The following is a 10,950-nucleotide window of genomic DNA, read 5'->3' on the forward strand; positions in this document are numbered from 1 at the left end:
TACAGACCCCACACACCAGTCCTCTCCCCTGTATACAGACTCCACACACACCAGTCCTCTCCCCCTGTATACAGACCCCACACACCAGTCCTCTCCCCCTGTATACAGACCCCCCACACCAGTCTTCTCCCCTGTATACAGACCCCCCCACACGCCTGTCCTCTCCCCCTGTATACAGACCCCACACACCAGTCCTTTCCCCCTGTATACCCCTCCATGCTACTATGGATATTGCAGCTTCCTTCACTCTGTTTCTGCACAGTGAATGGTGCAGCAGCTCACTACTTCCTACTTCCGGTCGAGGCCCCGCCCCTCCTGGTGACATCACACCTCAAAGGAGAGGATACATTCTAGCATCTACCATTAGAAAAGTCTCGCAGTACAGGGCTAGTTGCGTATTCCTCCTAATCTTCTGCCGCCATCTCTGTGAGGCGATGAAGAGCAGGAAGCGCGCCCGAACCCTCCCGCAGACAGAGGAGTGCGGGGTTTGGTTAGACGCGTCACAGCTGAAGAAGAAATCCCATCAGGTAATCCGGGGGGACCGGGAGCAGTGTGACGGCCGGTACCGGGAGGGGGGCTGGGTGCAGTGTAACGGCCGGTACCGGGAGGGGGAGGGGGTGTAGCACATGGTATTAGGAGGCTTTGTGCATTACAGATGTCTATTATGTCTTAGAGCAGCATTATATATGTTTCAGTGCTGGAGTACCCCTTTAAGGTCACGGATCCATAAAACTATAGACTTGTGAACAGGGCGATGTAAACCTATGGGACCGTACCCTGTCCGTATTTACACAGCTGCAATTACGGACACATTATACTCGGGTGTGAATAAGGCCTCTTGTATACATTCTGTAGGGCTGTCAGTAGTCTCTGACCTGACCCAGCCTATAGACAATAGTGACAAAAATGATATTGACCAAATACTTCACATGCACACAGCCTAAGGGCACATTCACACGTCCACATGATGATGACTTCTGTTCTATGGCCATATACCAGGGGTAGGGAACCTTGCAAAACTACAGCTCCCATCATGCCTGGACAGCCAAAGCTTTAGCTTGAGGGGAGTTGTAGTTTTGCAACAGCTGGAGAGCCAAGGTTCCCTACCCCTTCCATATATACACATCCCCATGTGGACCCATTCCGTTCTATAGCCATATACAAACACATTCCCATGTGGACCCATTCCGTTCTATAGCCATATACAAACACATCCCCGTGTGGCCCCACTCCGTTCTATGGCCCCATACGCACACATCCCCGTGTGGCCCCACTCCGTTCTATGGCCCCATATGCACACCTGTGGGGCTGTGATCCTTGTCACACACAATCCTGGCGGCTCTGGTATGGATGGATTACTGGTCTCCTATGAATGACCCTGGATGTGTCACTGTAACCTGAGCGTCAACTCACTGGTCTTTATGAAGCCTGAACGAGGCTGAAGTTGGTTTCTTATTTAGTTGTTTCTTATTCAGAGGATTTTTGTTATTCCTGTTTTAGGGTGCCTTCACACCTACCGGATCCGCAGCGGATCTCACTTCTGCGGATTCGCAGCGAGATCAGCTGCGGATCCAGTATCATTCACCCCTATGATAGCACATACTTGCAGCGGGATTGACATCCCGCTGTGAATATGTGCTTTACCCCCCATCCCCGGCCGCATCTCTGCGTGTTATCAGTGTGATGCGGGGCATCCCTCTCTCCGTATTTAGTGTGAGATCAGTGGCCAGAACTCATTTAACCCTTTGAAAACACCTGTTACTTATTCAAATCATAAAAAATGCCTGTCGGCCCACTTTGATGCCAGTTTTTGTACCCAAAACCACTTTGGGCCAGGCTGGACTCTCTTGGATGTGATGCGGGGAATCCCTCTGTGTGTGTGTGTGTGTGTGTGTGTGTATGCAGTGTAAGATCAGTGGCCCAAAGTAAATTTTTTTTTTTAAATCATAATCTTGTGTTTTCACTTTGATGCCCATTTTTATGCCAACCATGGGCTCCTTTTGGCCTTTTTTTCAACCAATCTCCTCAGGGCTCCTCACTTACGGGTAGGTTATGAATATTATACATTTTCTGTAAGAATAATGGCTAAAACAGGAAAAAGAAAAATCCTCTGAATAAGAAACTGCCGAATAAGAAACCAACTTCAGCCCCGAATAAGAAACTGGACGAATAAGAAACCAACTTCAGCCTTGTGAAGCCTGATGTATTATCATGTAAACTTTCCTCTGTATCATTCTTAATGACTCTTAAATATCATGTAAAGGTTTATCTATAGTGATTACAAATGATACAATCTGTTTGTTTTAGGCGGTGATCCCCTGCACATCCTCCAGATTTCATCCACTATCTAGAAGAGCGTCCATGGATTCTGTGCTGGTTGAGTTTACACAAACTGTGTTGCCCCAGCTGTGCACTAAGCAGACGTCAATGTATGCCTTCTTCTCCCCAGCAGGTAATGATCAGTGTTCCGGTATACAGACAGGGCCATGGCTACACGGTCAACACTACAGTGAAACCTACCACCACAAACTGTGCATGTTACTTGTATGTCTATAGGATAGTCTGTACATAAGCCACAAGAAGCGTACAACCTGCAGTGTAAACAGAGGCATAGAAGTGCTGCCATTTTTCCTTTTTTTTTTTTTTTTTTCCTGTTGAATGTGAGGTGTGTGGCTACCTCCTGTTGGCTTGCACTCCACCCATGACCCAAGGGTGCTATAAAAGGAGATCATTTGGCTCCTATCTGCCCAGTTGTAGGCTTGTTCAGCCCAGGAGAGGCCATTGCTAGTGTGAAAATGCTAGAGTAGGGACCATGTCTCTGCGGACACCTTAACATGGTGACATGGTACACGTGGTGACATCTATAGAGCAGGTTTTTATCATGTGTACACCGGGGCGAGCGTGTGGTGAGCGTTTGCATCTGTCTGTTGCTGTTGCACTTGTTTTTTTTGTCTATATAGAGGCTACTATTCCATTTCTCTACAGAATAAGTTGTGTTTTTTTTTTTTGTTTTTTTTTTAGGCAATAGAAACAAACAGTCTTGTGCTACTGATATTAATACATTGGCTCCTGAGCGAGAGAAAACAAAAGTTCAAGAAGCAATGAATTTGATGAAACCTTCAGTGGTTGGTAAGCGCAGAGGAACCTCCTCACAATGGGTTGTGCATCCCCCCTTCTGCTACAGTGGTGACATATGCTGCTGCTTACCAGGCCGGTGTCCAAACAGTATTGAGCATGTGGCCTGTCACTTACATTAAATATTACCCCATAGGTTAGATGTGTCAGCAGCATCTCTCAACGTCCAGTTTTGAAGCAAGAGGAATAGAGGTTGCACAACCACTTTAATTGTATGAACATGATAAAATGTACAAACAATATATTCTTTACAATTTTTTTCTAATGTACCCCCCCCCCAGCCTATTACCTTCATAGTATACACAACCCCCATATTTTGCCTCCTTATGTTCTCAATAGTTTGCCTGCTATCTGCCTATTACCAGGTTAGCGCAGTGCTCCATCCCTATGGGATATCAGTAGTGGGTTTTGGCACTGAGTATAAAGGGCATTAAGCGAATCTTGCGGTCTGGGAGACTGAATTGTCTATCCTAGCCAGCCATGTATACTTTTGTAAGTATGTAATGATAATACATGTATATAATATATTTTCCATCTTGCCAGGAGCTGCAATGTGTTTGATGAAAACCTATAGTGATTGTAAACCTGTTGAAAATCAGGAAAGTGCCGCCTTATATGAAATCCACAGAAAAACAGAGAAACCTGGGAGTTCAAGAAACAATGAAAACTATGAATTGAGCCGTGTGCTGGATAAAGCAGAGAATATGGATTGCTCCTTCTCCTCAGTCTTCAGATCACAAGACTCTTCTGTAGACCCTACTGTGAGCCCCAGGGCTGCTGGCTGTCATCCTAAGCACAAGAATCATGTGTCCTCAGTCTATACGTATCCCCAGGAGGATTATAGTAAGGAAGACCGTCTTACTTCAGGACTGATGGAAAGTCAGCTGTTTACACAGGATACACAAGGGAACCGAGTAATCTGTCACAGGTTTACAGGGGAGCGACAGATGAATGCTGCACCACTTCAGGACAGAACCAATGTCTCCTGGGACACAAAGAGTCTGATAAAAGGAACACTACAAAGCTTACATGATGAAGATTCCCTCCACAGAATGTTCACACAAGATTCTGAAGGAAATGTGGTTATAAAACACTAATAACCTTGCAGGATGTGGAGTTTACATTACAGATTAATTGTACAGATTTCTGTCTATATATGAGCTTCAAAACACACACACACACACACACACACACACACACACACACACACACACACACACGGGAAATAGATTGATCTCTGCTATTTTCTACCTCTGTAGAATGGACACTTGCATTGGCTGGTTAGTGGATGCTTGTAACCTAAAGTGACACTGCAAACACATTACATCTCAAACATATTTTCATATCTTTATGATTTGGGGCTGTCATAGATTTTTCATTGATCTTTACTGTGGACCCCTATGAGAAGCCTGTTCATAAACCTATGTGTGCTGCTGTACATGCAGTGGTGTAAGCCAGTTTGAAAGGGGTATTCCTATTAGGAACAAAGGCTCCCTGTCCCCCTCTGGCATGCTTGCGGTGCTCAGGAAGCACTGCTAGCCACGCAGTTTATCCAATTCCCATCTTCCAAGCTTTCCCGAGCAGCCGAGCGTCTCCGATTAGACACTTGGCTGCTCGGGAGAGCTTTGGGCATCCCCAGCGCTGTCAGTATATGTCACACTGGCTGCGCCGGGAAAGGGAATGGAGAAGACTACGTGCGGAGGCTGGGAACGGGTCTAGGTGAGTTAACTTTTTTTTTTTTTAAATGGTCGCCCCATACGGTGGGGATGCGGGCTATTTTTGAGGCCTCCCCCACTGTATGGGGTGACCATAACCAGCGTATAAGATGACCCCTGACAACATTTTTAGGGGTCAAAAACTTGTCTTATATGCCTGAAAATACGGTATTCGTTTTATAAAATTGTGTGGATCCGTTTTTTCATTGACTTCCATTATTAAAAAATAAGAATATAGCTGACCATGTTATTCTGTACATGTACATTAAAAGTAGCCATTTAAAAATGGATTGGTTAAAAACCCTTACATCAATGGGAGTTACACAAATGGCATAAAACAGTGGGCTGTATCCGGCCTCCCTGCCACCTTCCGCAGCTGCATACAGGCCATAGGGGGATGATGGCAATCTCTGTAGGTGTTGGATCCACAGGTAGATCATTCATTTAAAAGGATCCTGGACAACTGCTTAAAAACATCTACCTGTTCAATAATAATTCTTAAAGGGAACCTATCACCATGCTTCACCTGTGTTTTTTTTTTTTTTATTTTATTTTTTTATTTTTATTCCCCATGAAGTCATAGGTGTAGTTCATCTTTTCTTATAGCTCTGTGATGTACTGTTCCTCTGTTATTCTTACAAAAAATGTACGGCTCAATAACCAACTGGGTGCTACTAGTCAGAAGTGTGTCCCTACGGTCTGATTCTATCCTATCAGAACTGACAGTGCTACATGTAGGAATACCCCCCAACTGGTAATAGTTTTTTTTTTTTTTTTATAGTCATACATGTCTAATATTAATGTCTTATAAGAACAACAGAGGAACAGTACATCACAGAGCTATAAGAAAAGATTAACTAGACCTGTGACTTCATGGGGAATAAAAATAATAATAATAAAAAAACAATTACCAGTTGGGGGGTATTCCTACATGTAGCACTGTCAGTTCTGATAGGATAGAATCAGACCGTAGGGACACACCTCTGACTAGTAGCACCCAGTTGGTTATTGGGCCGTACATTTTTAGTAAGAATAACAGAGGAATGGTACATGTATTAGCTAAGACGGACAGGCCAGGAGGGTGACAGGTCCTCTTCACATACAATGCATGATGTGTTGGTTCTCTGTGCTGCAGGGCTGAGCTGTCAGGTGTTTGTCTTCTCTTCTTTGTCTGAAAGTTCATTTGTGTTTTGTATTTTTTTGCAAATAAAATGTTCTCCTTTGGTTGACATGTACAGGATATCCTGCAAAATATACCAGCAGAATGCCTCTACTGTCACGTATTTAGGCTGTAAAGTTGTCCGTGATCATGGACCGTTTTATAACCCACTGCTTTCTATTGGGCTATTCTCATGTTCATTTTTTTTTGTAATGGATTTCCAATTTGTTCCGTGAAAAATAGGACCTGTGATAACTGTCAAGATCACTGCACAGATTTCTTCATAGAAGGATATGAGATTCGTGTTTTTCATAGATGGCACAGATCTGACATTCGTGCAATCTGTGAAAAACATGGATGTGATGTATAGAAGTCCATACGCTACACCCCAGGTGCCTGGAAAAGCTGGATCTAGTCCTGGGAAACTTCTCCCAGGACTGTATCCAGCCTTTCTATGCACCTGGGGCAGAGCAGCATAGACTTCAAAGGCAGTTGGGTAATAAGCAGATTGTCAAGCTAACAAAATGATTCGTTTGTACTGTAAATTCACTAGACACAATTTTGGTGTTCATATAAAAAGTAAAAAAAAAATAAAAAAAAAAATCACTTTTTTTTTTGTCTGGCAAAATGTGTAGTTTTTATTATTTTAGTGTACATATCGTTTTGATGGCGGATGCCGAAGCCTGTCACATTCATTCAATGTGATATCTCTCTCCGCCTCTTAAAGTATTGACAATTTACATTGAATGAATGTGACAGACTGCATTACAAACTGCATCTGCTCCGGTTGATATTCCACTGCTTTTACTCGCATGCTCAAAATTGTATTTTTGGTGCTGGAATAGGCCCCCTGCACCAATTAGACATTTCTGTAAGGGAAAATCTGTGCATAGGGCTGATCCAGACATGGGGGATCATCGATGTAAGTAGGTTATAAAACCCAGATGTAGAGGGGGAAAAAAAACAAACAAAAAAACATTCTCCCAAAAGGCTGAGTTCTCCACTATATCTTCATTCAACTGTGGGATTTTTACCACGGATTTTACTTTTTTCACTGCATCAGGTGATATTCTCGTGTAACACAGTGGAGCTATCTGTCGCCTTTAGCCTTATTCACATGTTCAGTGATTTTAAAAGTATTTTTTGTTTTTAGTTAGCCTAGGTCATGATGATAATTTTTGCAATTTATTGTAATAAGGAAAAGTGAATCGTTTTGGAAATACATGCAGATGATTATTCCCTCAGAGCTGTGTTTGGCTCTGAGCTACTTGTTCAAAACTGTCCTACATTCCTGAGAATCCGTCCTCTGTCTCAGCAGCAGATTTGTACGGATTCTCAGATAGGTCCCCGCCCAAGTCCCGCCCCCTCACTTCATCCCTTCCCTGCAGCCCTAGCACTGTGGCTGCTGTCTTCATGGCTGCCCCTCCAGTGTGGCCGGTCCTCCCTTCAGTCTTCACTGCTGATTCATGACGACCGGTGTCCGGCAGGGGTGTGCCTGAGCCAGCTGTGCCCCGGGCACCCCTCCGGCGCCGGCCGCCATGTTACTGGGCCCTCTGCAATGCCGCCTTTGCTGCTGCTCCCCCCTCCCTCTCATGACACCCAGTGCATAGTTGGCAACTGTACCGAGTATGACGCAGTAAGCCCCGCCCCCATCGTGGGAATTGCGGGGCTTACCACGTCATACTCGGGACTGTTGCCAACTATGCAAGTGCCGCTCTGATGCCTGGCGACAGGTCCTGGAGCCCTGCCAAAGGTGTGCCCGAGCCCGTAGGGCTGCTGCCATATACCTGGGTCAGAGCAATGACACTTTCTGCCCTGCTACCGCGCCCCAGTGAGCCCGGCTCCCTCCTCCTCATTTTCCTCTGTCACTGTCATCCTCCCCTCGGACTGTCATCATCCACTCTCATTATCCCCTCTCACTGTCATTCCATCTCACTCTCATCATCTCATCTCACTGTCATCCCATCTGATTGTCATCATCCACTCTCACGATCCCTCTCACTCTTATCATCCCTGTTATTATGCCCACTTCCCCCTTCCTCCACCTTGCCCCCTCATCACCTCTTACACGCCCCCCCGCCCTTTCTTCTCCACCTCGCCACCCCTCTCCATCCCCCCTCATTCTCAAAAAATTTGCACACAAAAAAAAAAAAAAAAAAAAAAAGTTGAAGGAGATTTATTCAACACGATGTAAAGTGAAACTGGCTCATTTGCCCCTAGCAACCAATCACATTCCACCTTTCATTTTCCAAAGAGTCTGTGAGGAAAGAAAGGTGGAATCTAATTGATTGCTAGAGGCAACTGAGCCAGTTTCACTTTACACTGTGCTTGATAAATCTCCCCTGAAAAGTTTATACAATTCTCCTCCACTTTTATGTCAGTTGACCACCTAAAAGGGTTAATAAAGGTCCTATGGCTTGTTTTGAATTCTTTGAGGGGTAAAGTTTAAAATGATGTACTTTAGGGTGCATTCAAACACACTGGATCCACAGCAGATTTCATGCTGTGTTCAGTTATTTAGATCTAATCAGCTGCGGATCCGCTGTGATACGGTGTGTGTGAAGCTACCTTATGGGGTTTCTAATGCTGCGTTTACACGTAACGATTATCGTGCAAATTTGTGCGATAACGGTCGAATTCGAACGATAATCGTACGTGTAAACGCAGCGAACGATCGAACGACGCACGATAAATCTTACATCGTGATCTTTCATCAGGTCAGCAAATCGTCGTTCATCGTACGCAAAAAATTCGCACATCGTTCTGTGTGAACAGTCATTCGCCGATTTAACCAATGTGTGAGATAGGCTTAAACGATCGCAGTGCGAATATTCGTACGATATATCGTACCATCTAAACGCTGATCGTTATAAAAAAAAAAAAGGTAAATCCGACATCGCTAATCGTACGATCGGGCCAATAATCGTTACGTGTAAACGCGGCATAACACAATTCAGAAATAAACTAGTGCGGAGGGCAGGGCAGGGGAGGAGATGAGATGAGAGACCACGCCCACTTTGTCAGCCAGGATAAAAATTCATTTATTCTTCTGAGCCAAACAACTGGGGATATCTCAGCGAGTGTACACACTATCAACACAGTTTATGGCTCATTTTAAAGGGTAACACGTGGGCTTTTTATCTGAGAAATGTCATTTTTTCTAAACTATACTTACGCTTTAAAGGTCGATGGATGAAATCCAGTAACTACAACTGTGAAAAACCATCTGTGATTCCATTCATGTCCGTGTTTTTTCACGTATCTGTTTAAAGCGTTTTATATTACACCACATCTGTGTTTTTCACAGATGTACACTACCATTCAAAAGTTTGGGGTCACATTGAAATGTCCTTATTTTTGAAGGAAAAGCACTGTACTTTATAATGAAGATAACTTTAAACTAGTCCTAACTTTAAACAAATACACTCTATACATTGCTAATGTGGTAAATTACTATTCTAGCTGCAAATGTCTGGTTTTTGGTGCAATATCTACATAGGTGTATAGAGGCCCATTTCCAGCAACTATCACTCCAGTGTTCTAATGGTACAATGTGTTTGCTCATTGGCTCAGAAGGCTAATTGATGATTAGAAAACCCTTGTGCAATCATGTTCACACATCTGAAAACAGTCTAGCTCGTTACAGAAGCTACAAAACTGACCTTCCTTTGAGCAGATTGTGTTTCTGGAGCATCACATTTGTGGGGTCAATTAAATGCTCAAAATGGCCAGAAAAAGAGAACTTTCATCTGAAACTCGACAGTCTATTCTTGTTCTTAGAAATGAAGGCTATTCCATGCGAGAAATTGCTAAGAAATTGAAGATTTCCTACAACGGTGTGTACTACTCACTTCAGAGGACAGCACAAACAGGCTTTAACCAGAGTAGAAAAAGAAGTGGGAGGCCACGTTGCACAACTAAGCAAGAAGATAAGCACATTAGAGTCTCTAGTTTGAGAAACAGACGCCTCACAGGTCCCCTACTGGCATCTTCATTAAATAGTACCCGCAAAACACCACTGTCAACATCTACAGTGAAGAGGCGGCTGCGGGATTTTGGGCTTCAGGGCAGAGTGGCAAAGTAAAAGCCATATCTGAGACTGGCCAATAAAAGAAAAAGATTAAGATGGGCAAAAGAACACAGACATTGGACAGAGGAAGACTGGAAAAAAGTGTTGTGGACGGATGAATCCAAGTTTGAGGTGTTTGGATCACAAAGAAGAAAGTTTGTGAGACGCAGAACAAATGAAAAGATGCTGGAAGAATGCCTGACGCCATCTGTTAAGCATGGTGGAGGTAATGTGATGGTCTGGGGTTGCTTTGGTGCTGGTAAGGTGGGTGATTTGTCCAGGGTAAAAGGGAGTCTGAATAAGGAAGGCTATCACTCAATTTTGCAACGCCATGCCATACCCAGTGGGCAGCGCTTGACTGGAGCCAATTTCATCCTACAACAGGACAATGACCCTAAACACACCTCCAAATTGTGCAAGAACTATTTACAGCAGAAGCAGGCAGCTGGTATTCTATCGGTAATGGAGTGGCCAGCGCAGTCACCAGATCTGAACCCCATTGAGCTGTTGTGGGAGCAGCTTGACCGTATGGTACGCCAGAAGTGCCCATCCAACCAATCCAACTTGTGGGAGCTGCTTCTAGAAGCGTGGGGTGCAATTTCTCCAGCTTACCTCAACAGATTAATAGCTAGAATGCCAAAGGTGCGCAATGCTGGAATTGCTGCAAAAAGTGGATTCTTTGAAGAAAGCAAAGTGTGATGTAAAAACAATGTTATTTCAAATACAAGTCATTATTTCTAACCTTTATAAACGTATGGTGGTGAAGAAGTGTGACTTTTCATGGAAAACACAAAATTGTTTGGGTGACCCCAAACTTTTGACCGGTAGTGTACATGGATGAAGGAGTTGTGCAATCTGGGAAAAACACAGAT

The 10,950-nt window shown here is 44.0% G+C and overlaps 1 protein-coding gene across 1 annotated transcript; it reads left to right on the forward strand.

Moving 5' to 3' along the window:
- Positions 1–255: 255 nt before the first annotated feature.
- AUNIP (aurora kinase A and ninein interacting protein) lies at positions 256–4,240 on the forward strand. Its single transcript, XM_069971505.1, has 4 exons — positions 256–527; positions 2,308–2,452; positions 3,022–3,129; positions 3,679–4,240. The coding sequence occupies exons 1-4, from the start codon at positions 435–437 to the stop codon at positions 4,230–4,232; spliced, it is 900 nt and encodes a 299-aa protein (XP_069827606.1). The 5' UTR covers positions 256–434; the 3' UTR covers positions 4,233–4,240.
- Positions 4,241–10,950: the final 6,710 nt, after the last annotated feature.

This window comes from Dendropsophus ebraccatus, chromosome 5 (genome assembly GCF_027789765.1).
Source record: "Dendropsophus ebraccatus isolate aDenEbr1 chromosome 5, aDenEbr1.pat, whole genome shotgun sequence".
NCBI lineage: Eukaryota > Metazoa > Chordata > Amphibia > Anura > Hylidae > Dendropsophus > Dendropsophus ebraccatus.